Source organism: Dendropsophus ebraccatus, chromosome 14 (genome assembly GCF_027789765.1).
Source record: "Dendropsophus ebraccatus isolate aDenEbr1 chromosome 14, aDenEbr1.pat, whole genome shotgun sequence".
Classification (NCBI taxonomy): Eukaryota; Metazoa; Chordata; class Amphibia; order Anura; family Hylidae; genus Dendropsophus; species Dendropsophus ebraccatus.
The window spans coordinates 59,779,031-59,806,761 of NC_091467.1; the positions used below are offsets into that span (position 1 = coordinate 59,779,031).

At 46.6% G+C, this 27,731-nt stretch overlaps 3 protein-coding genes across 3 annotated transcripts; 1 reads left to right on the top strand and 2 right to left on the bottom strand.

Moving 5' to 3' along the window:
- Positions 1-502: 502 nt before the first annotated feature.
- On the bottom strand, positions 503-4,509 carry ZSWIM3 (zinc finger SWIM-type containing 3). Its single transcript, XM_069952609.1, has 2 exons — positions 3,935-4,509; positions 503-2,815 (listed from the first exon to the last, which is right to left on the bottom strand). The coding sequence occupies exons 1-2, from the start codon at positions 4,087-4,089 to the stop codon at positions 769-771; spliced, it is 2,202 nt and encodes a 733-aa protein (XP_069808710.1). The 5' UTR covers positions 4,090-4,509; the 3' UTR covers positions 503-768.
- Positions 4,510-4,655: 146 nt separating this feature from the next.
- On the top strand, positions 4,656-17,194 carry ACOT8 (acyl-CoA thioesterase 8). The gene is made up of 6 exons (XM_069952809.1): positions 4,656-4,863; positions 5,476-5,612; positions 11,041-11,266; positions 12,547-12,704; positions 16,130-16,321; positions 16,937-17,194. The coding sequence occupies exons 1-6, from the start codon at positions 4,742-4,744 to the stop codon at positions 17,053-17,055; spliced, it is 954 nt and encodes a 317-aa protein (XP_069808910.1). The 5' UTR covers positions 4,656-4,741; the 3' UTR covers positions 17,056-17,194.
- SNX21 (sorting nexin family member 21) lies at positions 15,960-27,731 on the bottom strand. Its single transcript, XM_069952808.1, has 4 exons — positions 27,492-27,731; positions 19,770-19,956; positions 19,472-19,626; positions 15,960-18,144 (listed from the first exon to the last, which is right to left on the bottom strand). The coding sequence occupies exons 2-4, from the start codon at positions 19,954-19,956 to the stop codon at positions 17,455-17,457; spliced, it is 1,032 nt and encodes a 343-aa protein (XP_069808909.1). The 5' UTR covers positions 27,492-27,731; the 3' UTR covers positions 15,960-17,454.

Below are 27,731 nucleotides of genomic sequence, written 5' to 3' on the forward strand. Positions count from 1 at the left end.
ATCGCCTGGACTATTGATTTCTGCAAAAAAAAAAAAAAAAAAATACGACAGTGACTCTTACACAACTTAAATATTCCAATCTCAACTAATGTGCAAAAATATTTAACTTGACATGCCCTACAAGCTTATCTATATTAGCAGAGACAGGGATACTACTTTAAAGAAGCAGTTCACAAAAAAATATTATTGGCCCCCCCCTTCTAGGTGTGTATACTCACCGCAGCTGATCAGTGTCCCGCGGCGTCGTTCAAATCCAGCACGCGCTCATGTCAGCCTCTGCTGTGACTCCTCTTCTGTGTCCTGTGATTGAACGCCAGAAGTCACGCGCTTCCATAGAGAATGCATTCAATCACAGGAGACAGAAGAGGAGTCACAGCAGAGGCTGACGTTAGCGTGTGGCGGATTTGAATGGCGCCATAGCAACGAAACGAAGCCGCACCACGGGACACTGATCAGCTGCGGTGAGTATATGCGCCAGCGCCTAGCGGAGGGGGGGGGGGGGCAATAATAATTTTTAGTGAACTGCTTCTCTAAGGGCAATTTGACTATAGTGTAACGCAGACATATTATTGTGTCTATTCCGGCTGCAGGCCCAGCCTGACCACGGGTATGTAATGCCTCTACATTATGCTGAGGTGAAACTGGCCTTAAGGCTTAGACATACTCTTACTTGAAGAGTCTTCTAGCAGATTTACATTAATGTCATTTTGTTGTACACAAAAACAGAGCCAAGGTCACCAAGTCTCTAAGTTGGATCTGGACAAATCTTCAGCTGTAAGGAAGTTTGGGGTCCAATCTACACAGCTCATGGCTCATGGCTTCTCCTTCTACCGGCTCCTTCTTCACCCATCGATAAGGGAGCTCAGCCCCCTGATCTTGTGCTGGAAACGGTTTGGTAGGGCTTGAGTCACTGCGCCACATGTCCACTATCATCTGTAACGTAGATATCCTGACTTGCATCTCTTGACCATCAGACTGCATGAGGAGATTATAAAACTCCTTAGCCAGATTATTGATCTTCCCGATCCTTGCTGTAGTATTTTCTTTAGTCTGAGTACAGTTACTAAACGCAGTTACAGTCGTATACACCTTAAAATCCGATAAGGGTTTCACATAATCCTTACGCCACCTCAGACTGACCATGTGCTCTTCCACTGGCCTTTTGTATGCATAAAGCATACTCATAATATGGCGACACGGCAAATTATAATCAGTGTTAAAATAGCAAGTACAGGAGCGGCCGTTGAATGACACATTGTGGGCCTCTTCTAGGATCTGGACGGTGGTGAAGTCGGGTAGCTCATTGATCAGCTGGGTGGATCTCTTAACTACTTCCCACTCTTTGGAACACAACTGGAAGCCGATGTCATTGCAGATCTCTTTTAGGGACAGTAAAATCTTATTTGCGAGCTGAACTGGTCTCCAGCCTCCCGACTTAGGGCTGATAATTAATCCATTGCCGGCCACTTTTTTGGGTTGCCGGGGGGATTTCTTTGCGGGTTTAGACGAGACCTTTGAAGCCAAAGGAGGATTACTGAGTGCAGGCAGGATTGAGCGTAGTTTTTTAGCAGAATTTTTAGAATGTGCTTTGTGGGAGAAGGCCGGAAAACTAATGCTCCGCTTATCTAACCCTTTGCTGTTGAAGCAGTCTGCATATTGGAGGAACTCGTGGATAGCGCTCTCCATTGAGGTCTGCTTAGCGATGCAACTAGAAATGGTCTCGTCTATCAGTCCTACGCTGTCCATGTAAGTGCTGCAAGAGTGCTCGCCCTTCTTCACGTGCATGTACCAAAGAAGCTCATTGTTGATAAAGTCTTTGCAAAGCTTATCGTACAAGTCTTGGTCCAACCTGTGCTCAAGTTTCTCCGCCAAGAAGCTCAACTTCTCAGGAGTCGTGTGATAGATGGCCTCGTCAATCCATTTATGGACCCAGAGCTTAAAGTTAGCAGATCCTTTGATTTTCCTCTCAATTAGATGCGCCGTATGATATATTGAAAGTAAGACCTGAGCTAAAGGAAAGGCTCCCTTTAGAATATCTGTTTGCCCAAAGGCCACATCTACATAGACAACTTTTATCTTTTGCCAGTCAGAATTAAAGTATTTAAGCATTTCCAGCATTTTGGAGATGTTCTTGGCATTATCTTCTTTTACAAAGGAGAAGTGGACTATTTTCCCCATGCGTTCTTTGGTTTCCACTAGGAAAGCGTACAGAACGTACCCGAGTTTGCTCGAAACCCTGTGCAGCAAAAGGCTCTCTGGGAACTTTAGGAACCAGCTACTCATGCTACTCGTCTGGAAACACAGCTGCTCGAATTGTCTTTGGTCCCCGATGGTCAGTGCGGCTTTAGAGCCCGAATGGCTTTTTTGAAACTCTTTAATTAAGCCGTCCAGGAGTAAAACATCCCCTGTGGATACACTTTCAGGAGTGGGTGTAGGTTTGCTGTGGCCTTCTCCAATATCTAAAGGCACATGACTCTGGGGCTTGCATGGGGATGGGTTGTCTGGTTCAACATCTTCCTCTTGGTCACTTTGCTTCTCAGGAGACAGAGATAGCCTTGTATGGCATATCTTCTTAGACGGGACCTCCGAGTCAGATGATAGATGTTCTCCCATTTCAGGTGGAGGGACGAGAGAAGCTTGAGGAGGGTTTGTCTTCTTGGAATGGACGTGAGTTGAACATTCTTCTTTAACCACAAGACGATCTAGGTCCACGTCATACTGTATAAGGAAATAGGCTGGACAGACACCATCCTGGGGCCTTCTTTTACCGTTAGGTCCATAAAGCTTGGAGCAACAAAACTTCACCTCTGTGAATCTGAAAATCACAAACAAATACATAAACTCAATGCAGTTCCATGTACAAGTGCAATATAGATGTAGCAAGCAGCAAACTAACTAACCAAGGTGTCTGTTCTATGAAATTTCTCTTTACCCTTTAAGAGGAGTTGCGTTAACAATGTAGCATTGCAAGCTATCCAGTGGATATGCCATAAATGTCTCAGGTTGGAATACCCCATTAAAGGGGTACTCCTGCAAAATCTAAAAATCCTAGCAGGCAGGGTTCGGATGGATAAAAAAAAAGCTATACCTACCCTTCCCCGTACCACCACTCATGCTCCGCCTCTGGTCTCCAGATTTCTCCCAGTACCTGTATCGCCACAAGTAAAGTTGTGACGTTGTGGGACCAGGACCTACAGGAGGTCGGCAGGTGACTGTGAGAGAACGGAGATAGGCGAGTACAGCTTCTTTGTTATATTTTTTACTGGTGTTTTTGTCACTTTTTGTGGTCCAGCAAATCAACTGGTGTGAGAAAGTTTTGGAGATTTGTAATTAAACTTCTATTAAAAAAATCTCAAGTCTTCCAGTACTTATTAGCTGCTGTATGTCATAGACAAAGACATAGATCTGTAGGACATGCATCAGTTGATAAGTCTTGAGACTTTTTAAAAGTAAATCACAAATCTCTGGCACTTTCTGACACCAGTTGATTTTTTAGCTGGAGTTGCCCTTTAAGCCTCTCTTCTAACAAATAGAGACTATTCAAAGAGGAGGACCCAGCACTAAAAATAGATTATTCTATTATATGCGTCTTTTCTATCTGTCTAGGTAAGGGAGATGACAATCAATAGAGCTGTCAATTTCTGCACATGGAACAGCTGATCTTCGGTGGGTCAATCGTAAACACAGTAACCCCCACCCTCCCCCAGTATAAGGAAATATAGGAAAGATCAACTTAAAGGGGCTATGCATGATTGGAAAATGTATCTGTTTTCATCCAAAAACAGCGCCAACCTTATCTACACGTGTGTCTACTATGTGGTACTGCAATTTTGAATGGAGCCGAGTTGTAATACCACACACAACCTGAGGACAGGGGTGGCGCTGCTTTGGGTAGAAATGTCTTTGCAATCTACATCTCCTTTGAGATCCTTACATTATGTCAGGACGTATATCGGTGCTGAACTTGCTATTGTGGTGGCGGACGGACACGCTGGTCGTGATGCTGAAGCTGGATTGGGTCTCCTTCTTGTAGGCGGTGAAGCACTCCTTGAAGTCCTCGTAGTTGATGAAGCAGGTGCCACGCTGCATGGTCACGGGAGGGGATCAGTAGTACTGGCACAGTCTAGGAATATGGCTTTCACCTTAAGAAAAGCAAACCAGTCATTGAGGCAGAAGGGTCCTGTCCAGGCTTCAGTCCTCCAGCTAGATCCTCTATGGTGTCCTTCTATCTTTTCCTATAGTCTCTATGGTCATTTTGCCTCCCTGCCTCTTATTCTCAGGATAGAACAGCTTGTATTCCCTTTGGGTAGTCACCTACAGACCACACACGCCCCCTATACGACTTTAAGAATACAATGACGTTCCCTTTAACACAGCTTTTATACAGGGATAGAGCCACCGCCTACTACAGATTGACCAATCAGCGGCACGGATACAACTGCGCTCTGAGCGTTAACCAATCACAGGCCGGAACAAGTGTCACGTCATGACAGAACGAGCCAATCCGATTTCGCCAAAGATTTCCTAGGCTGAGAAGGCGGAAGTATTAAAAAAAAAAAGCGGCCCGTCTTGCTGACCAATAAGGATCGTCCTGGCTGAGTCTTAACCAATAGGCTTGCGGAGAGCGCGTGGAGACCTATACGTCATTTCCGCCCCGTTGCTTCATCACGAAGGTGTGAGTCTGTCGAGATGGTGGGCAAGGGTCATCACGTGATCCGCCTTTGGTCACGTGACTTGGAAGATGGCAGCCTCCCTGCAACCGGATGATTTGCTGGAACCTAAAGAGAAGGCTCCGCAGGATCTGAGGAGTGTGCTGGTCACCAGCGTCCTCAACCTGGAGCCGCTGGACAAGGATCTGTTCAGGTACAACCTCCGGAGACTCCATCAGCCAGGGCGGGGTGTAATACCACATGTCTCCAGCAGGGGGTGGCAGCTTTCACCACGACTGTAATAGATTCTTATTCTACCTAGCTGCTTTCTACCACAAACAGCACCACCCTTGTCTTAGTTTGTGCACAGTATTGCAGCTCGGTCCCATTGAAGTTAAAAGAGCTGAGTTGTAATACCAGTCACAGCCTCAGGTTAGGTGTGGCGCTGTTTTTAAAAGAAAGCAGCTATGTTTTCCTAACTACATGTACAAAAATGAGAAGATCCAATTTAAAGGGATTTTCCTTGCATTTAAACTGATGGCAGGTCCTCAGGATGGGGCCCAGCAGGTGATCAGGATGACTCCTTCATCTTGCTGATGGTTGGGGTGGTCTGACCTCCCCACACTGATTAGATATTGGTCTCTCCCAGGGGCTGCAGTACCAGGCACAACCACTACACAATGTACGGCGCTGTACCTGGTAAACCATGCCTCCTCTGCCAGTAGTGTGCACAGGTATAACCCCATTACTGGTGTAGGTTATCCATGTGTCTCATGGGGAAAAAAGAAATGTATTAACTTAATTTTTTTTTTTTTTTTTTTTGCAGAGGTTCTCATCACTGGGTCCCCACCACACAGAGACTGTTCGGTGGTCAGATTGTTGGGCAGGCTCTGGTGGCAGCCGCCAGCTCTGTGGCAGATGGAGAGCACGTCCACTCCCTGCACTGTTACTTTGTGCGAGCAGGTAAAGTCATTGGTTTTATTACCGTAAAAAAAAAAAATATATATAATATTATTTTTTTTAAATGGGTACTGTCACTTTAAAAAATAAAGTTTGACATGTCCAAATGTGTCAAAGCTTTGATGGGTCGGGGTCTGGGCTCCATCAATCATTAGATAGAGCCAGGAGACAGTCTACATTGGATGTGTATGGAGTCCATCCCCTGCAGCGAGGAGTGAAGTGCTTAGCTGAGCGCTTCTCCCAGCTCTGTCCAATAATCAGTGGAGGTCTGATCACAATCCATCATGTGTCTCTAGATCACAGGTGTCAAACTGGGGGCCCTCCAGTGGTTGCAAAACTACAGTTCCCACCATGCCTGATGCTAAGGCATGATGGGAATTGTAGTTTTTGCAGAAGCCGGAGGGCCCCCAGTGTGACATCCCTGCTAGATCAGGGATGGGGAACCTTGGCTCTCCAGTTGTTGCAAAACTACAACTCCCATCTAGTGTTGTCACGATACCAGAATTTTGAGTTCGATACCAATACCAACTTTTTTTTTTTCAGTGCTCGATACCAATTCGATACTTAATAAATTTTATTTTAAAAACCCCCCACAAGAATAGAGATGCGCCCGTATGGACCATATTATTTTAAAACTAAAGTTTGCCTTATTTAAAATAAATGTTCTTTAAAAAATTGCCCTATTCTCACTCCTAACACTTTTTTATCTTTTAGCCTGCATGGCTGTGGGGCGATCTGTAGTTTTATTTAGTAGCACGTTTTTATGTGGTACTGAATTTGGTGGTTTCTCCGCTTGCACCATTTACCGTGCGTCATCAGGAAGGTGATACAGGGCTCCAGACTAAAAAATTTACCTAGGAGCCATTGGCTCCTAACCTGAAAAATTTAGGCGCCAAATAGAATATTTGGTCGCCAACATTTTAAACCATGTAAAATTTAATGTTATGTTAAATGGGACTTACTGTGTGCAGAGGCTACGGCAGCATCCTCCTCCTTTAGATCCTTTCTTTTCTTAGTTTGTATATGGTTGTCAAGTTGCAAGTTTCCATGTTGAACGTTTTCAGTCTGACTCAGTACTTCAGCTTCACTTGGCTAGCCTTCTAATGAGGCTTACTCTTCTGAACTTGAACTTAAAGGGAACCTGTCGACCCCCGTGCCGGGGTGACAGGCTCCCAACCCCCCGTTAGAACCCCCTATACTCACCTCATCGCGCCGGGTCCCGCTTCTGAAGATGGTCGGGTCACGGAGATCTCAGCCACTGCAGCCCGGCGTGCGCTGAGAGATGAGTCCAACGCTCATAGAGAATGACGGGAGAGTCTAGCGCTCCGTCATTCTCTATGAGCATTGGACTCATCTCTCAGTGTGCGCGTCAGGCTGCAGCGGCTGAGATATCCGTGACCCGACCATCTTCAGAAGCGGGACCCGGCGGGATGAGGTGAGTATAGGGGGTTCTAACGGGGGGTTGGGAGCCTGTCACCCCGTCACCGGGGGTGACAGGTTCCCTTTAAAAGCTTGCAACAGTCTATACATACTGAGCTAGACTTCTGACTGCAGCCATAGTGACCCCCCACAAGATGTGTATATAGATAGATATATCTCTCACCTAGTGACTAATGCAAGTGACCCCCTACAATACAGACACCTGAGGGGCCCTGATAATAATAATTGTGCATATATCTATCTCCCAGTGTCTGCAGCCAGTTTGCCCTACACTTATAGATGGCCCCCTCCCCTTATAGATGACCCCCTCCTTTTATAGATGACCCCCTCTACCCCCATTATAGATGCCCCCTCCTCCCCCATTATAGATGCCCCCTCTCCCCCCCCCCCCATTATAGATGCCCCCTCTCCCCTTATAGATGCCCCCTCTTCTCCCCCCCTTATAGATACCCCCTCCCCTTATAGATACCCCCTCCCCTTATAGATACCCCCTCCCCTTATAGATGGCCCCTCTCCCCCCCCCATTATAGATGCCCCCTCTTCTCCCCCCCTTATAGATACCCCCTCCCCTTATAGATGGCCCCCTCTCCCCCCCTTAAAGATGGCCCCCCCCCCTTCTCTTCCCCCCATTATAGATGCCCCCCTTCTCTTCCCCCCATTATAAAGCCCCCCCCCTTTCCTCTAAGCTAAGCAATATTTAAAAAAAAAAAAAAAAACAAACTCACCTGACAACCCGCTCCCCCGGCGATCCTCTTCTTCTTTAGGTGCTGTCCCCGGCTGATGCGCGGCTGCCGGGGGTGTTCCGTCCTATCCCCGGCAGCGCGGCGCGTCAGTGTACGCCGGGGCTGTGACTTCTGACACAGGAAGCGTCTCTGACGTGCGCTTCCTGTGCCGGAAGTCAGGGCCCCAGGCAGCTCACTGATGCGCCGCGCTGCCGGGGATAGGACGGGACACCCCCGGCAGCCGCGCATCAGCCGCGCATCTTAAAGAGACAGCGCGCCGCCGCCGGGGCCAGTCGCAAATGGCGCCCAGATTAATAAATCTGGGCGCCATTTGCAAAATGGCAGTCGCATTGGCGACCATTTTGGTCGCCATCTGGAGCCCTGTGATAATCTTATAATATGCACAATAACACTTCAGCTACCAGGGGGATGATGGGAACTGTAGTCATGTAACACACACTTAAGCTATCAGGGATGATGGGGGTTGTATACATGTAACACACACTTCAGCTATCAGGGATGATGGGGGTTGTATACATGTAATACACTTCAGCTATCAGGGATGATGGGGGTTGTAGTCATGTAATACACTTCAGCTATCAGGGATGATGGGGGTTGTAGTCATGTAATACACTTCAGCTATCAGGGATGATGGGGGTTGTAGTCATGTAATACACTTCAGCTATCAGGGATGATGGGGGTTGTATACATGTAACACACACTTCAGCTATCAGGGATGATGGGGGTTGTATACATGTAATACACTTCAGCTATCAGGGATGATGGGGGTTGTAGGCATGTAATACACTTCAGCTATCAGGGATGATGGGGGTTGTAGGCATGTAATACACTTCAGCTATCAGGGATGATGGGGGTTGTAGTCATGTAATACACTTCAGCTATCAGGGATGATGGGGGTTGTAGGCATGTAACACACTTCAGCTATCAGGGATGATGGGGGCTGTAGTCATGTAACACACACTTCAGCTATCAGGGATGATGGGGGCTGTAGTCATGTAACACACACTTCAGCTATCAGGGATGATGGGGGTTGTAGGCATGTAACACACACTTCAGCTATCAGGGATGATGGGGGTTGTAGGCATGTAACACACTTCAGCTATCAGGGATGATGGGGGTTGTAGGCATGTAACACACTTCAGCTATCAGGGATGATGGGGGTTGTAGGCATGTAACACACTTCAGCTATCAGGGATGATGGGGGTTGTAGGCATGTAACACACTTCAGCTATCAGGGATGATGGGGGTTGTAGGCATGTAACACACTTCAGCTATCAGGGATGATCGGGGCTGTAGGCATGTAACACACTTCAGCTATCAGGGATGATGGGAACTGTAGTCATGTAACACACTTCAGCTATCAGGGATGATGGGGGCTGTAGTCATGTAACACACTTCAGCTATCAGGGATGATGGGGGCTGTAGTCATGTAATACACTTCAGCTATCAGGGGGGATGATGGGAACTGTAGTTATGTAATACACTTCAGCTATCAGGGATGATGAGGGTTGTAGTTGCACTATTCCAGCTGGATTCGGGCGGCAGAGTAATGTGCAGGCTACCGCCCCCCTCCCCCTTCCCAGTTGCAGCCAGGCCGACCTTTTGCTCACCCCCCACATTGCTGATGCCGGCCCGGGAGTGTCCTGACGGCTCCCACCTCACAGCCACCCACCTCCTGTCAGATCTCCTCCTCGCCTCCCCCACCTCCAGCCTTCTCCCCCGGACGGTGCAGCTCTCAGCCTCTCTCTTCCCTCTCCTGCCGCAGACGCTGCTCTGTAATGCTATACTGACTCGGGACCCCGCGGCGATGTGAGAGCCAGGAACGGCCGGCGGCAGCAGCATGGTGCGCGGAAGATCGGGGTCCCAGGTCTGTGTTTGCAGGGGTGGCACATAGAGAACATGACAGGCGCTCAGGTAGCCGCCTGTCATGTTCTCTGCACTATACTCTGTTAAACTACGCTATTTTGTAGTTTAACAAAGTATCGATACCAGGAAATCCTGGTACCGAACCGTTTTTTTGCCCCGAAAATCGATAGTAGTATCGCTTTTTCGGTGAATCGTGCATCCCTACTCCCATCATGCCTGGACAGCTAAAGCTAAAGCTTTGGCTGTCCAGGCATGATGGGAGTTGTAGTTTTGCAACAGCTGGAGGGCTGAGGTTCCCTAGCCCTGATCTAGATCTTTTTTTGCTGCAGACACTCTAAATAGTTAAATCAGCGAGGGAACCTGCTGCACAGGTCCCTGAGTGGGAGTTCCTGAGTGTAGTGTGCCACCTTGGCCTTCCTGGATTGGCGGCATCCACACCTCTCCATTTCTGAGAACACCGTCTGCCCACCTGCTGGGGCTGCTGGTTTAACCCCTTAGGGCAGTGTTACCCAACTGGTGGCTCTCTAGAGTGCCTGGTACTGAAGCTCATCCCTGTGCAGTCAGATGGCCTGAGCTTGCAGTACCAGGCTCAGCCACACTTGTATGGGTGTCACTGTGCTACGTTAGTTGGGGTCTTGGGGGTTGGACCCCCTCCTCACTGTACATAGAATCCTAAGGCTAGATCATCTGGCCGCCTCCAGTGCTTCACCCCCGGCCGGTGCCCGTGAATAGAACGGCGATATACATGGGAACCGGGCCGCGGTTCAAAAAAAGCACAGGGGCGCCAGCTTTCCCACGATGGTGGCGTTTTATCCATGGGCAACGCTTAAAGCTAATGTACCCAATGGTACATTTGCTTTTAAAGGAGTAGTTAACCCCCAAAAAAGTTCACTTCTGGTGCCAGAGATTTGTAATTTACTTCTATTAAAAAATCTCAAGTCTTCCAGTACTTATCAGCTGCTGTATGTCCTATAGGAAGTAGTATTTTGTCCAGTCTGGAGAATAGGCGAGGTTTTCTATGGGGATTTGCTGCTGCTCTGGACAGTTCCTGACACGGACAGAGATGGCAGCAGAGAGCACTGTGTCAGACTGGAAAGAATACACCACTTCCTGCAGGACATACAGCAGCTTATAAGTACTGGAAGACTGGAGAGTTTTTTTTAAATAGAAGTAAATTACAAATGTCTGACACTTGCTGGGACCAGTTGATATGAAGGAAAAAAAAATTCTGGTGAACTACCCCTTTAATGCTGGCAGGGACCTGGTATGTGGGCACAGCCATCTTTATTTTCCCTGTGTCTCGGCTGCTTCACATCCATAGTAAACCCCCCATGTGTCCTCCTTTCTACCCCCGTTTACCATATTTTTCTGTCCACCATTAGGGGACCCCAAGGTTCCAGTCTTGTACCAGGTGGAGAGGACAAGAGACGGGCGAAGCTTCAGCGTGAGATCTGTGAAGGCGGTACAGCATGGCGTCCCCATCCTCACATGCCAGGCGTCCTTCCACCGATCCCAGGAGAGCCCCCTGCAGCATCAGTTCACGATGCCCACAGTTCCCTTACCAGAAGAGCTGCTCACCCGGGAGGAGCTGATACACAAATACTTAAAGTGAGTCAGGCTTTTTATTTGTTCTGATGTTTAAAGGGATTATCCAGGACACAGCTGCTTGCTTCCAGAAACAGCGCCACCATTGTCCTCCTGTTTCTGCGTGATATTGCAGCTCAGTTTCATTGAAGTGAATGGAGCTGAATTGTAATTTAACCTGAGAACAGGGGTGGTGCTGGTTTTGGAAGAAAGCAGCTGTGTTTTTCTAATCATGTAATCCTGGTTCACACAATGCAGAGTTGCTGCAGATAAATATTAAAAATCTGTGTCATATGAAGGGGTTAAAAGGGTATTCCACCTAAACATAACTTTTGATATGTTGCTGCCCATTGTGAGACTAACAATTCTTTCCATACCTGTTATTATCAATTCTGTCTCCTTCCCCCAGTTCTGAGCTGCAGCTTTCTGATGAAGACTCAGAAACCTGTGTGTGAGCTTTTTCTCCATCTCTCCCTCCTCTCCTCCCCCTCCCTCTTAGATGACTAATGTAAACATATTCCTTGGCAGGCTTTATCTGCAACATTGCAGCTTCTTTGTAATGCTGTGGGCGTTAATCACAGTGAGTTCATCAGCAACTTGACCTCAGAATAACCCTCCCAGCATTATAATGAAGCTACAAAGTTGCAGATAAATCCAGTCAGGGACTTGTTGGCATCAGCTGTCTTAGAAGGGAGGGGGAGACAGAGAGAAAAGTCACACAGATTTTTGTCTCTTCAGCAGAAAGCAGCAGCTCAGAACTGGGGGAAGGAGACTGAATAGATAATAACAGGTATGGAAGGAATTGTTAGTCTCACCATGGACAGCAACATATCAAAAGTTATGTTTGAATGGAATACCCCTTTAAAGGGATGCTCTGGGTTTCTGATTGGTGGAAGTGTAACTCTCAGCATCCACACCTGAACTAACCCTATATAACACTATAGTGCTCTAACATTACTGAACCATCTTAAAGGGATATTCTCATTGTCTGATGACTTGTTACTAGAATGTTCATCACATCATGACTCATGGAGGTCTGACCTCTGGGACCCCCACTCATCATACCAGTGGCTACACTTTTGCCTGGACAGAGCCAGTTCCATTTACTTTAAAGGAGCCACAGTACAGTTTCCTACACGACTACATGGCCAGGGGGCTGCTGTGTAGGGTAAAATGAAGGGGGCGCACATAGTTACACCAGCGCTGTATCCCCTTATTATCTCAGAGGTCAGACCCCCCACCGATCAGCTGATCAGCATATCCTAGTGATGTATCATCGTAGGTTCATTGTCCTCTTCCCTCAGGGACCCCTCACTGGTGGAGAAGCACAGGGTCGGCCTGAATAAAATCCTGGCTCAGGATGTTCCAGTGGAGATCAAACCCATCAACCCGCCTGACATGTATCATCGCATGCCACAGGAGCCGCGCCAGATGTTCTGGGTGCGAGCCAAAGGAATTATAGGTAATGCCAGGAAGCCACTTGTGGCATAATATATATATATATTATAATAATAACTATAAATAAATTATATATAAATAAATAAAAAAAAGTGAAACTGACCCAGTTGCCCCTAGCAACCAATCAGATTCCACCTTTCATTTTCCAAAGAGTCTGTGAGGAATGAAAGGTGGAATCTGATTGGTTGCTAGAGGCAACTGGGCCTGTTTCACTTTACACCTTGTTTGATAAATCTCCCCCATAGTTTGTATTTCCTGTGATCCCTCCACTTCACTGGTGTCAGACTCTCGACCCTCCAGCTGCTACAGAACTACAATTCCCATCATCTCTGGACAACCAAAGCTTTAGCACAAGGCATTATGGGAATTGTAGTTAAACACCAGCTGGAGGGCTGGGAGTTGGACGCCTGTGCTTTACCCAGTTGCATACAGACATCTATCGTGTCCGTATGGAATCTGGTCCATGGACTAATGATGGGTGTACTGACAGGTTCAGCATAGGAGGCATTCCCATGTAGGTCAGCAGTGCCTGTTAGTTGCTGCAGCGGCTTAGACTTTAGAGCGCGGCTGGTAATCTGCAGCTACATCTCAAGTGTCAAAGTTAAAACTCCAAGGTGCAGGCATCTAACCCAGATCATAAAAGGTGGAGAGATATCAGTCCTGTATTAGTCGTGGCATTGACTAATGTGATCGGACATATGATGCTCCTGCTCTACATACTCAGAAGCAGGGTTAGTCTTGTTTCCACTATGACTATAAGTATCCTCCATAGCGACATAGCACATAACCCGGCCCTGCTGTTATCATGTATCAAGAATAGTCGGGAGCCTTGATAGAAATTCAAGTTTAGACTTAGATTAGAAAAAAAATGCAGCTCATTTCTTATTAAAACAGCGCCACACCTGTCCTTAGGTTGCGTGTGGTATTACAACTGTGCTGTATTCTAATACAACGGTGCTGCAATACTGCACACATCCTGAGGACTGGGGTGGTGCTGTTGGTGGAAGCAGCAGCTATGTTTTTCTAAGCCTGGATGACCCCTTTAAAGTGTGACTGTCACCTCAGTTTTCCTGTGTTCTTTTATCATTGTCGGACAATGTCACTAAGGTGAGGCTTAGCGTCCATTGAGCCCCCCTCTCCTTGCCTCTGTTCAGTGCTGTTAGCCATAATCCCTCTGTGTATATTAGGAAAAATCCTAATATACACTAATTATGGGAAATGCACATATAGAGCTATTTCCCATAAATTGCTAAAAAAGTGACGTCACGACTCCCCAGTCCATACCTGCAGGGGGCGCAGTATATGTAGAAGTTACATGTAATGGCCACGCCTGTGCTTTTCTACCCAAAATTCAGCTACCCGAACAGGACAGGAGCCAGGAACAGGCTAAAAACAGAGAAAAGGTCAGAAAGGAAAGACTGAGATTTCTCCTCTTTTCAGACCCACTCCTGGCTTTGGTTTAAAAAATCTTTCAGATGAATCTCAGTGTAAAGTCACCCTAAGAGGAGTCCTAAATTCCCTTACTTTTCTCCCTGCATTATGGATGCTTACGTGTGCTCGGACATGATTACTACTGGTTGTGTGTTATTAGGTAACTTGTCTATAATTGTGTAAATAACAAGCGGACCACGTTTTATATGTAATTACGCAGAAATTCATGGGATTCAAAAGGGTTCACTTACTTTTGTTGCAGTCAGTTGTTTTGCTGAATAACTAGAAGTGGGTAACAGCGTAGTGGTAATTTCTTACATACTTTACTAGATTGTATTGTTTAATGCTGCCTGAGAATGCGGGCAATGCTGTGTATGTCAGCACACAGATGCTGCATCGGGCGGGGAGGGGGCATCATGGCCGCAACACTACAGAGGGCTGTGAGGTCAAGAATGTTACAGTGCATCCTGCTGACTGCTTGCGGCATCTTCTCAATGGTTGCAGTTCATTTACTACCAGGATACCAGGAGTGCCATCCCTGATGTAGGGACCGGAGACAGTCCACCTGATTCATACAGACTGCTAATAGCCACATGGTTTTTGCTTGGGAGCCCCTCAGAATTATGACACGTGTACTGGCCCTCGAAAAAACACCGGTCTTGTGTCTTATAGCAGCCACAATTCTACTTAAATTTTCTCACAGTAGTTTAAAGTTTTTTTTTAGATTTGTTTGCACTGCCTAGGCTTCAGTTCAGTCTAGTTTTGGGGTTCCTTGTGTTGGTCATGGAACATCTTTACAATGCCGACCTGGCACCCAGCTTGTATAGGATTTTTGTGTCCATTATGCTCTATGGAGGGGAAGGTGTCCAGGGGGGTGAGTGAGCACAGAGAGGAGAAAAGCAGACCAGTACAAAACACCCTGCAATCTTCTCTCACTAAGCACTGACCTTTCTGACCTGTGAATCCAGCGTTTTATGTGCCCAGACAGTGTCTCAACTGTACAGCTACTTGTCTGCTCTCCCATCCCCTTCACCCCTCCATAGGTTATAATGGACTCGGCAAACCCCTCTTCACTTTGCTTCTCTATAATGAAGACTGATTTTCCTGATAATGAACAGATACGTGAGGGTGGGGGGGAAGAGGCTGGGAAACAGCTTTTTGAGTACAGAAAGAGGCTTTTCCCTAATAAAACCTATTAAAGAGTTTCTTAATTGCTCGTACTGTTGATTTCTGCAAAAGAATTAAAAATGACAGGTTATACTTAATTCCTGCCCTGTACACGGAACATCACAGCAATGAGATTGGGTGTATGGGGCATGTCTCAGCCTAGCAGGGGAGCACTCTCTGCCGCTCTGTGAATAGGTATGAGCGGCTCCGGAGAGCGAAAACTTCAGGAGTTTGATGGGGCAGAATATGTACGTTCTGTCATCTGTCCAGCCGTCCTGCATCTGCAGCTATAGGCCGCTCTTATGCACTGTGATATAGGAGCAGCCCGGGGCCCCAGAACAGCAGGAAGTGCTTCCCCGCTCTGTCACTAGCCCAGCTTCATCACAATATCCCATGTCCCACCCGCGGAACTCCAAAGTTAGACTGAATTGGCACACTTATTAAATCCCAAAAAGCTACAGATCTATCATAGAAACAATAGTTCTGATCAGTCTGATTGGAACAAGATGGGAGTAGTTCACGCTTAGCTCTCCTGACTATGGGTCACATGACCAAGTCTTTGGGACTGTCTCACTCTCAGACTTGTCCAGTCATCTTACACATAGAAAATGTTGTGATAGAAAGAATCCACATCTCACAAAAGGAGAAAAATTGATTTTTTTTATTAATAAAAAGTATTGCTAGACTCCTCATATAGAATGCTATGTATACACACACTCACAGCTTCGTATAGAAACGCAGTAGAGAGTCAGGGACTTTATCGCTATACATATAAAATAGTAAACGTGATACATAACATTCCCGGCTTTCTTCTTTCCCTTTGTATCTTAGGTCCTGGCGACATGAGGTTACACTGCTGTGTCGCTGCCTATATTTCAGACTACTCTTTCCTGGGAACCGCTATGCTTCCTCATCTTCACCTACAGATGAAATTTATGGCTTCTCTTGACCACTCCATGTGGTTCCACACTCCATTCAGGGCAGATGAGTGGATGCTCTATGAGTGCGAGAGCCACTGGGCAGGTGAGTGGGGGATGGGGAATCGGATGGGGAATCGGGAGTGCCACAGGGCAGGCAGCACTGCACTACAGTATGGTGGAATTACATGTTCCCTTTATGCTCATTGTACTAAATTGGTCCAAGTAAGGGTCTATTTACACAGAAAGAAACCAGCCAAAGCCAGAAACAGACTATAAACAGATTTCTTCTCTTTTCAAATCCATTCCTGGCTTTGGCTTCAAATCTTTGGCAGATAATCTTTCTGTGTAAACGGACCCTTAGTAGTATCTGTTATAGAGCACAGAAGACTGATTCCTGGTCATTGCACATAAGTATTATTAGGTGGAAAGAAGCAGTACCATAAATTGATTTAAAGGTGCCATCTGCATATTTTAAAGGGATATTCTAGTATCAGAAAAATGTGCGCTGTACTCTGCTCTCTCCGGCACCTCCATAGGAATGAATAGGGCTGTGGGTCACTTGCTGTGCCTGCGGCTCTATTCATTACACAGAAGCCAGGGCCCCTATATGGAGATCAGTGGGGGGGGGTACAGAGACTGGACCCCTGCGATCTCCCACTTTTCCCCTAGAACAGCTCTTTAATACCTGTAAGATAATGTACGGTTATTCTTGTTGCAGGTAACTCCCGGGGGCTAGTCCATGGCCGCCTATGGAGAAGGGACGGGGTGCTGGCTGTCACGTGTGCACAGGAGGGCGTCTTCCGCGTAAAGCAGAATCCTCCTGATAGTAAACTCTGAATCCGCAAGTCCAGAAGTCTGATTCCTTCAGAGCTGTGATTCCTGCCCTGTAATCCATTCCTTCCTATACCTACATAACCTCATGGCACTTTTCTTCTAATTGTAAATAATGTATTTTAATAAATCTTAATTATTATAATCCTTGTGGAGTGAGTTTTTCCCTCTTGTAATAATGCTCTTTGTCCATAAGGCACAATGAAATTCAGAAGGTCAAACCCAGCTGCTACTCCTGGGGTCCGTGCCCCTAAATGTATGTTATACTAAATAGAGTTGTAGGAGCTTCTCTGTGGCGCCATCACCTGGAAGGAGGGTTGCAGTGCAAATAATTGGCTAAAGCGAAAGGATAAGTCACTCTGGATTATGTGCCTATTAATATGGACGTCTTTCCAACGGCCGCCTCTACGTAGTTTCCTGGTTTGTCTCTCTGATGAGAGTCTCCTTCAGGGAGGGAGCATTTTGAGTGACATGTCCGGCTTCCTGTAGCCGCAGTAAGGCAGCTTCGGAGTTTCTCTTATCTACTCCCACCCTCCATGATAACTGTATGTGAGCGTGTAGGAAAGAAATGAAGAACGGCACATTCTGCTCCTGGGAATCCCGAAAAAGCAAAACGGCCCGTTCACTGAAGGCCTGTGCATCTGCCAGGGAATCCATCTCTTGGTGACAGATCACCAATCCGGCCAGTACCAGCAGTCTGTGCGTAGAGGGGCCCACGGGACAAAGCTTTTCCTGCAGCCGCCAGCAGTTCATCCATAGCGGCAATGCCAGCTGGTATAAGCCTGTGCACGTGAGATGCTGCGCCTTCTGCATGTCCCGCAGGTAGAAAAAGCACAGGAACTCTGGAGACTGTCTCAGGGTGGGCACCGAGGATACGTAGCCTAGAAACTGTTCAAAGGCACGACTCCGCTTTGCTATGGTCTGAGCCGTGAAGTTCTTGTGCAGTCGCTTGTGAGGGAAGGAGACGGAACTCATTTCATCGGGGTAGCGGGAGCGAAGGATTTTTCTTAGACGTTCCAGATCGGAGTAGCGGCAGGAGATGAAGGCGGGCGAGGGGTCAAACTGCCCGGAATGCAGGAGGTAAATGGTGTACATCTAGAGGAAAAAGACATCAATACTAAGTACCAAAGCCACTTATGTTTCATTACTGGTATCGTAACGTTTTACTTCTCTGCTACATCAAAGTATGGATGACTGCAAAAAGGCCGTAAAGGGGTTGTTCGAGCAGGACCCCTTACAGGTTAAAAAAAAACACGCACTCTGCCAATATCTTGCTACTAATTTGCTGAGTGGACTTATGACATCGATACCCGGAACCGGCTGCACAGTAGGGAGCTGAGAAACATAAGTACAGAAGCCAGGGAGGTGTATGTTAGCTTTGTTTTTGTTTTTTTTAATTCACCCTCTCTCCAGGCATACTTTCCATTCACACAGAGTAAAACTGGTGGAATTCTGAATCCCGCCAGCCTCTGTGTCATAATGGGAGTCACCACCAAAAAGCGTTTGTCTCAAAAGTGGTGGCAGCTGCAGCCAGCGGAGGACATGGGAGACACCACAGAAGAACGCCAGGGGAGCATGGAGAGCATAGGCTCTTTATTATTTTCCATATGTCTGCAGCATAAAATAAAAAATGTTAAAGCACTGGATAAACCTTTTAAGGCACGACCATGCAAATAATACAAGCAGAGTTCTCTCTACCATAACACATGGAGACACAAGGAAGACAATGAGCTATTAAAATAAGACATGCAGCTGGAGAACAGAAGGGGGCGATGTCATGGCTCCACTGCATGGATGGAGATGATGGATGGGGGGGGGGGGGGGGTACAGGCTGCATGGATGACAAAGGATCCATCGTCAGGTATAGAGATGAGTGAATAGTTTTGTTCCCATCTGCATTTTTCTCACCCAGCTGTGGGCTTTGAAGTCTGCTCTGCTCCTCCCTAGGTGCCGGGAAAAGATGGATCCAGTTATGGGAAACTAGGAGAAGTTTCCTAGGACTGGATCCATGTTTTCCCGGCACCTTGGGAGGAGCGGCACGGTGCGGAGCAGACTTCAAAGCCCACAGGCAGATGAGCAGAATCTCGATAGAAACAAAGCGATTTGCTTCATTCCTACTGTAGATTGGCTCATCTCTTGTCAGGACCATAGTCCTGTAGTCATGTGATTGGCGGTAAGCATGATCTGACACAGAGTTCATCTATAAAAAAAAATAACCACAGAAACCATTTACACCCTTTAGGGAAATCAGACACTTGCTGCTGGATTCCCTACAGATTATAGCTGGGTGCTAAGCATCCTAAGACCAACCCATCATCAGGAGACCCCTCGAAGAAGAGGACTGTCCAAAGCAGACCCCCCTGATGTGGAATGTACCATACACATGGCCTGTGCCCCCTCCATACACACGAGGTATACTTACAACATACTTGGCATGGACGTCCTTTACCACATTAGCCTCTGTCACCTCAAAGGTCAGTCTGATGGGCAGATTGTGCTCTCGTGTACTGGCCCACATCTCCCTAAGCTGCTTTGTTAAGAGGGAACTGGAGTTCAGATCTTCTATACATCTACTTTCTGCAAGAGAAGGACAAGTCTGTGTATGAGACGGCAAGGGCCCAAATGTGCCAGGCGGCAAGCATCATACACATATATACCATGGTATACACGCACAACACAATACTTGCCCATACATGCCACAACCCCATGTACTGTCATACCTGTTCCATCGCTTTCCTCGGAGCCAAGACTGTCTTCACTCAGACTGAGGGTCCCGCTCAGGCGCACAGATAGCCCCTCAGTATCATCCTCCAACTCTGCAATTTCTGGGGGCTCTTCTGGAGGTCCAGGACCCCTCTGCCGCCTCAATGTAGAGTCCCGGAAGCGGCGAAGCAGCTTTGATGCCATCTGTAAGGACATGAAACCTTATGAAGATTTCCTGTTTACTTTGTCTTTTAGATTCCCTAGCGCCCTGTAAGGATCTCTGCCGCTGTAAAAGAATGGAAACTTGCATAGCTTTCAGTGAAGCCATATGTCTGGGGTCCAGTCCTGCTCACTTGGTGTTCCCTTTACAGACACATAGTGGTAACCCATCAGCAGCGGAAATACTTCAATCTCTGAACGAAGATTTGCAAAAAAAAAAACAAAAAAAAACAAAGCAAAAGTAAACTGCAAAAGGGGAAGATGTACCACAACATGGAGAAGCAAAGTGGTTTCCCATAATAACCAATCAGATTCCACTTCTCCTTTTTTTTTAGAAGACCTCACAATCCGGTATTTTTTGGAACATTTCACCACTGACCCATAAACAATATATGTCCAAGCGGAGGCGAGAGTCTAAACTCTTTGATTCAGTACATGGCTACATGCTGTGACATATGGATTTCTCAATTCCTCTTGGAAATAAAATGAAAGGAGAAAAAAAAAAGTTGCCAGCTAAGTGTTACCATTACCTTGTCCACAAAGAGTCACCTGGTATAATCAGTGACATTCTGTACGGACGCACCCCAACACTCTTGCGCCCATAGTCTACTTAAAGGGAATCTAGGGTTTATGTTACCTTACATGAGGGCAGCATAAACTAGTGATAGAACTGCTGAACAGATCGGTGTATTACTTACATCATTTTGTTCAGCTGTTCTCCTAATATGCAGGAGAATAGGATTCTTGTCACCCCCCCCCCCCCTCCAGCTGCTGATTAACAGGTGACTGCCTATACACAGCATGGATAGATAACTGCCAATCAGCAGCTGGTGGGCGGAGTTTTATGCTTCTCATGAATATCCAGGACTACTAGGCTCATGCACATAATGGAGAGGACTACTTATTGTACATGTTAATCAGGAGGAGATCTCAGAATCAGCTGCACAGAGCAATATAAGTGATCCATCATTCTGTTCAGCTTGTCTGTCACTAATTTATGCTACTCTGAGATAGGACAGCCTAAACCTACTGACAGAGTCTCATGAATGGTGGCTTATGGCTACATTCAGCATGTGTACTAGGAGCTTTCCCAATGTCAATCCCACACATGTTCATGTGGTGCAAATGAACACAATTTTATAGGAAATTTACAGCAGATGTTAAGATTGGGAGTGGGGGTAAAAAAACAAACAAAAAAAAAACATTGCCAACCAGGACTGAAAACTAGGGATGAGCGAACCGGCCGAGGTTCGGGTTCGTATGAACCTGAACTATCGGCTTCTGATTCGCGCTGTCTGCCCGCTGAGAAAACTGGGATACAGTCTATGGCTATGGCTGTATCCCGGTTTTCCAGGCGGTCCTCAAGGTTGTATCCACCCTCTCCACGGAGCAGGCAGACAGCGGGAATCATACGAGCCCGAACCTCGGCCGGTTCGCTCATCTCTACTGAAGACCACAGGCCTCAAATATCACTGTAGCTCCTCCTGCCCATTAAGGGGAGAATGAGGACAGGACAGAGTGATCTGAGCATGCACGTCCACCATACAGCTCTACACCTGGTGGACATCACCTAGGACAACAACAGCGGAGGCCCTACTGACTATTCACTGAAATACTGCAAGTGTACTGATACTTTCATGTATGGAGGCAAATTAAAGGAGATGTCTGTGGTGAGATAACCTCCTAACTTTGTGTGAAGATAGCCTTCCTTGTGGTATAAAACAGTTGTGAAAAGACCAATTTTACAGCTGTAATTTTTTTTACTATTCATTTTATTGGCACAAATGCAGCACTGTTCATGTTTTGTTTCCACAGCCATAAAGTAGTAATGTGCTTATTTTGGACGTAATACAACTGCGTTTGTGTGTTTTGGTTGCTTTTCTGACAAAAAAAAAAAAAAAAAAAACAGCAAGAAAAGACCAAACTTATACAAAACACATGGGAATTGGCCATAAAAAGCTAAAAAAAAAAAAAAAGCTTCGATAATCACTATTGAAACAAGAATGCATAAAAAACCCCAAAAAGCTACAAAAAATATCTCACGTTACTACGGGCTTATTTTTGAGCATTAAAATACAGTATGTGAACACAGCCTATAAAGGGGGTTTCCATGTGAGTATGGCAGATGTCTTCACCCTGTGGCCATAGATTTTACATGTAGGCCACTGCTTTCTATACTGTATATCGGCAGGAAATTCTAGCAGTTTGATTTGGTGCCTATAGGTGATTGGTTGGTCAGTAAGACCAGGAACATCTCATCGCTTATATAATACAGGTGATTGGACAAGGCCCTGGATGACGCTCCCCATGTTCCTATGCCTCCTGCAAGACAACCAAGATTGAGCCCTCAACAACCCAGAAGAGTGTCAGGTTTTTGTCTGGTTTGGCCACCAATGCTGGATAGGGCTATTATTATAGTGTTATTACGTCTCATCCTTCTACTGACTGGACAGATGGACCTGCACCTTGGGATAGGACACCCTTCAGGTAAGCCAGTATGGATCAGTGCCGGGAAGCAAAGCAGCCATGATGACCAAGGGCAGGAGGAGCACCGTCATCTAATCCCTTACTACTCAGCTAGAAGATGCCTGTGGTCTCATGTGGCATCTACACAGAGTGAGGAAAACACAGATGGAATAGTCACAGAAATAGTATCAGGCATGTGATGGGCCGTCCGGGCACGCCAAGTATAGAATGAGACTAAACAGGAAGAAATGAAGACTGAAAGAAGAGAAACATGCCAAATCTGCCATGTAAGACCTACGGTTAGAGCCCACCTATGACGGCCCATGATTAAGGGGTAGATCCCCGAAACATGTCGGTGTGTATTTTATTCATATAAGTTGTTTTAAAGTGTTCCAATAAAGCTTGAAATTTTACCCCCATGGAGCTGTGGGCTTTCTAATTTGGTAATTTACAGGAAAGCCATCACGAGTTTGGTGGGGGAAAAAAGCACCTAAAAGACACTCAGACTGTGAAGAAAAAGAAAATAAGAAAAGATTCCCTTCTATAATAAAGCCAAGATTATAAATGGTGGCTTCTATTTTATGCATCAGGTCTGGAAAAAACAGCCACTGCCCATCGCCTGCCCAACACCGCCCCTACAGTGAAGCCTCAGGGGGGTTCAGGCCGGAATCACTTCCAAAGGGGCTTCACCTAACGCTGAGTAAGAGCCAGATGGTTATCGGCAATAATCGTTTCTAGGTGTGTTCGTTCAGCTGATAATCGGTCTGGGTAAAAGTTCAGCTGAGGAACTAGCAAATGCCTTTTCGCCAGATAATTGGATCTTTTGACCGGCGGTAAAATTTATCGTTGACAGGGGGCCGATAACGATGAATGTTAATACAGTGATTGTTTGTGTGGTCCGGCCGTGTGATTTATCGAGCCCTGTAAGGACACTGCAAGCGAGCGCCAATCTCACTGATCGCCGTTTCTTTGCGTCCATAAACAGCCCCATATCTGGCCAAGTAAAGGGACCCAAACAGCTCCCAACACTAACTGTGATGGGACAATTTAGTTTTTCCTTTTCAATAACTTAGCGACTCTGTCATCATGGGGGACTGGGGGCAGAATGATGGGAAACAAAGAGCAACATCACCAAATGAGGAAAAAAAGTAAAGAGGATCAGAAGACGTCCCGAATGCATTGTACACTAGTATCCATACAGCTCTCCTTCCTAGTTGTGGCAGGTTGCCCACACCTCCATGCTCAGGCCCCATAGGTTTCCAGGCTCTGGACTAGGAGAATACAGCAAGGTTTCTTTATACTTGCAGCTATTGTAACAATTGTTGGTTTGGTTGGGATGGATGCCAGGGGGCACTCATGTGATCAACTACAAGGGACCGGTTTTCTGCTCACAGAATGGGATTGTATGGAACGCAGAATGTTGTCAGATATGACTTGGGGTTAAAGCTTTGGTTATCAGCAGAGATGAGCGTTGATGGCCAAGGTTCTCGTTCATCCGAACCATTGGCATTTGAATCCCACTGTCTTGCCAGTCCAAGGTGTAGACAGGCCAAGTCTCACCTGGAAAACAGGGATACAGCCTATGACCTAAGTTGTATACCTGTGTTCCAGGTGGGACTTGGGCTGTCTCCACCACCTTCCCAAGGACAAGATTCGTATGAACCCGAACCTCGGCCCAGTTTGCTTATCTCTAGTTATCAGGTATACAGTGGTACCTCAGTTCTCGAACTTAAGTGGTTGCGGAAGGCAGTTTGAGAACCGAGCAGTGTCTTCCCATAGGAAATAATGTAAATGTGATTAATTGGTTCCAGCAGCCACCAATAATTACCTACAATACTTATTTATTAGACTGATATGTGCTCAGTATAATCACTACAGTACAGTACAGAACAGCACTATACTGTACAGGACATTAAACATAAAAAATGTTCATCAGAACCAGCAATTATAGTACAGTAGTCACCAACTACTCACCCATCCTTTATTGCAGTGATTTTCAACCAGTGTGCCGTGGCACATAGTGTGCCGCAACACATGGTCGGGTGTGCCGCGGGGAAAGTTCCCCAAACTATGGTGCCCCTGTGTTTTGTTCCCCGGCAATGCGCAGCGAAACATGGGGGAGAGAAGCGGGGGAGAGAAGCACAGGAGAGAAGCAGGGGGGAGAAGTATGGTGGAGAGAAGCACAGGAGAGAAGTAGGGGGGAGAAGTATGGTGGAGAGAAGCACAGGAGGGAAAAGAAAACAGGCCCAGGTTTCACACTGAGTGAGTATAAATATATTTAGAATCTATTTTATTAACTATATGTATAATCTGTACTGTTTTAGTGCCTTTTTGTGCCATTTTGGTTGGTGGTGTGCCCCGGGATTTTTTAAGTATAAAAAGCGTGCAGCGGCTCAAAAAAAGGTTGAAAATCACTGCATTACTGTATAGCGTCCCCCCCATCCAAGCACTGTAATGTATGAAAGATGGTGGTGCACTGCCTGTACTACTACTGCACTGTATATGCACTCCAGCAGTCTTATACAGCACTGTACGGTATGTGAAGCCTCACCACTGCTTAACTCGCCAGGTACAACCCACCATCCACCCTCGCAAAAACGTTCGAAAAACGTTTGAAAACCGAGCAAAGTTCGAATTCCAAACACTACTTCTGGGTAAATATTCGTTCGAATACCAAGCAGTTCGAGATCCAAAGCGTTCGAAAACCGAGGTATTACTGTAATGGGAATTGTAGTGTTGCAATAGCTGGAGGGCTAAATGTTCTACATCCCAGCCTTAGGGTACAAACCCACACACCGTATACACAGCAGATACGCAGAAAAAACGCAGCAGATTTGAAGCAGATTTGGTGGTGCAGATTTGATGCTGTGTCCAGTTATTTAGATCTAAACTGCTGCGTATTTGTTGCGTGTTTGTTGCGTGTTTGTTGCGTATTTGCTGCGTATCGCAGCAGTAAATAAGCTGCATATACGGTGTGTGGGTTTGTACCCTTAAAGGGAGTCTGCCACTAGAACACATGCTTTTAAAGGAGAAGTCCCACCAAATTCAAAGTCAGGAAGCCCGGGAGGTGCAGGAAAATAAACAGTATACTTACCTATCCTCGTGCTCTGTAGCACCGCTCCTGGGCCCACTTGAGAGCCGCTGGTGTCCTGCAGCTCTTTCAGCTTCAACGTCACGTCCCTGTTCACGATTATCCACCTGGCTAATCAGTGACTTGCCATAGAATCCATCTCCCGATTGGCTCATGCAGACCTTAGATCCGTGATATCAGGGGTTGGGGGTGAAATATTGATGGACCCACCACTGATTCTAAACTTGCAATAAGAAAGGAGATTTTGTCAACGCGTTTCGAGGAGCCAACCCTCCTCTTCATCAGGAAAATGCCTGATGAAGAGGAGGGCTGCCTCCTCAAAACATGTTGGCAGATAAAAGTCCCTTTCTTATTGCAAGTGTGGAATCCTTATCCTTGTCAGGTCATCCTTCTTTGGACTACAAGTTTACCCTGCCTGGTCCCCACTGAGGGTTTGTGCCACCAATCGTTCACCCCCAACACCTGCTGTCACGAATCTGCGGTCTGCACAAGCCATAGGGAGGTGAAAGGCTGCATCCCTGTTGTCACACAGAGCTCTATAGTGTCATGCCTATCCAGGACAACCCTACCGGGTGAGTGTGCATTACACACATTGTCTAATTCCCCGTCAGGTTTCCTTTGTCTGCTTCTTGCTTATTCTTTTTCAGGAGTAATAACAGATGAACTCCAAAATCCAGAGTTCTAGCTAAGTTCTAGGTCTGTCTATAACCCGGCACCATCCTCAGCACTGGGATCTGTATAGAAGCTAGAGATCCATACAACAATCATTAGTTCATTAGAAAACCCGCAAGATTCCAGAACGACTTGGAAATTCTAAGACTGTGCCGGAATCTTCCTTTAAGTAATTGGCTAATAAAAACAAGCCGGCTTCTGTAACCCTTGAAATTAGGTGGCGATAGCTACAATTAGCCAAATATGCGCTCGGTGACTGTCAGGCAGGGCGGGAATGTCAGTGACAGATGGCGGCAGCGTGAGGTCAGGAGCCGTTCTGACTAGGTCATCAGTTTTGGTGGATCAGTCTGCGGTGTTATAGAGAACAGGACGCTGCTCCTGCGCTCGGAGCGATTGCACAACCAGGACCCACTCCTTGTAAGAGAAGCCGCAGCCCAGAGTCATAGTCACCCCCCCCCCCCCTTAATAAGCCGAGTGGTAAGCCACAGCGTACATTTATTAGCCACTCATTCACTTGTATGGGAGCAGCACATCCCCGCTTCTCTCCTGTAATGTCAATGGGTTGGTAAGATATACAAGTGTCCGTCACCATAACCATCTACATGAACAAGGCTTAAAGAACGGACATGACTACAACACAATGCAAACGTTTAAAGGGGTACTCCAGCTATTTTTTATTTTAAACCAACCTGTGTCAGAAACTTATATAGATTTGTAATTTGCTTCCATTTAAAAATCTCAAGTCTTCCAGTACTTATCAGCTGCTGTATGTCAGCTGCTGCCACCTCTGTCCATGTCAGGAACTGTCCAGAGCAGGAGAGGTTTTCTATGCGGATTTGTAACTACAGAGGTGGCAGCAGAGAGCACTGTGTCAGACTGGAAAGAATACACCACTTCCTGCAGGACATACAACAGCTGATAAGTGCTGGAAGATTTGAGATTTTTAAACAGAAGTAAATTACAAACCTAGTCTGGCGAAATAGCCACTGATATAAACACTGCTGTTTATAGGAGAAGGTTACAACTATGGACAGTGTGCCTGACCCAGGTAAAAGGAAAAGGTAAAGGAACCATTTGCTTAATACAATTTCTTAAAGGTTAACCACACATTCCAATCACAGCAAAATACTTTTTTTTTTGCAGCATAAACCGTAAAGCGTCAAGTAACACCACCACAGTCATTCCTAGAACCCCCTGAAGCATAAACCGTAAAGCGTCTAGTACCCCCGCAGTCATCCCTATAACCCCACTCATGAATCACTGCGGCACATAACGACACAGCGCCACCTACCTGTCGCGCCCGCCACCCCCTTCTCTACAGGACTCGGAGCCTCGTACACTCTGCGTTTACACTTCCACTCCCGTGGGAATGAAGCGGGGGGGGGGGGGATTCTCCTGGACTTCCGCTTCCGGTGTCCACTCTCTCCTCCCGGGGGGTCAGGAGACGGCTCTGTAGTGTCTATAAATACAAGCACGGGCAGTAGGGAGCTGTGGACTGTGACACTGTCAGCCAGGCAGGGGTGTATGAGAG

Bases quoted from the DNA above. Each gene is read 5' to 3' on its own strand.
- ZSWIM3 (XM_069952609.1), bottom strand. From the start codon at position 4,089: ATGCAGCGTGGCACCTGCTTCATCAACTACGAGGACTTCAAGGAGTGC. The intron at 2,816-3,934 runs GTAAGGATCTCA...TGTGATTTTCAG, and splicing joins GATATACGTCCTGACATAAT to ATTCACAGAGGTGAAGTTTT.
- ACOT8 (XM_069952809.1), top strand. From the start codon at position 4,742: ATGGCAGCCTCCCTGCAACCGGATGATTTGCTGGAACCTAAAGAGAAG. The intron at 4,864-5,475 runs GTACAACCTCCG...TTTTTTTTGCAG, and splicing joins CTGGACAAGGATCTGTTCAG to AGGTTCTCATCACTGGGTCC. The intron at 16,322-16,936 runs GTGAGTGGGGGA...TTCTTGTTGCAG, and splicing joins GTGCGAGAGCCACTGGGCAG to GTAACTCCCGGGGGCTAGTC.
- SNX21 (XM_069952808.1), bottom strand. From the start codon at position 19,956: ATGGCATCAAAGCTGCTTCGCCGCTTCCGGGACTCTACATTGAGGCGG. The intron at 19,627-19,769 runs GTATGACAGTAC...CTTCTCTTGCAG, and splicing joins CGAGGAAAGCGATGGAACAG to AAAGTAGATGTATAGAAGAT. The intron at 18,145-19,471 runs GTAAGTATACCT...TTTTTCCTCTAG, and splicing joins ACGTCCATGCCAAGTATGTT to ATGTACACCATTTACCTCCT.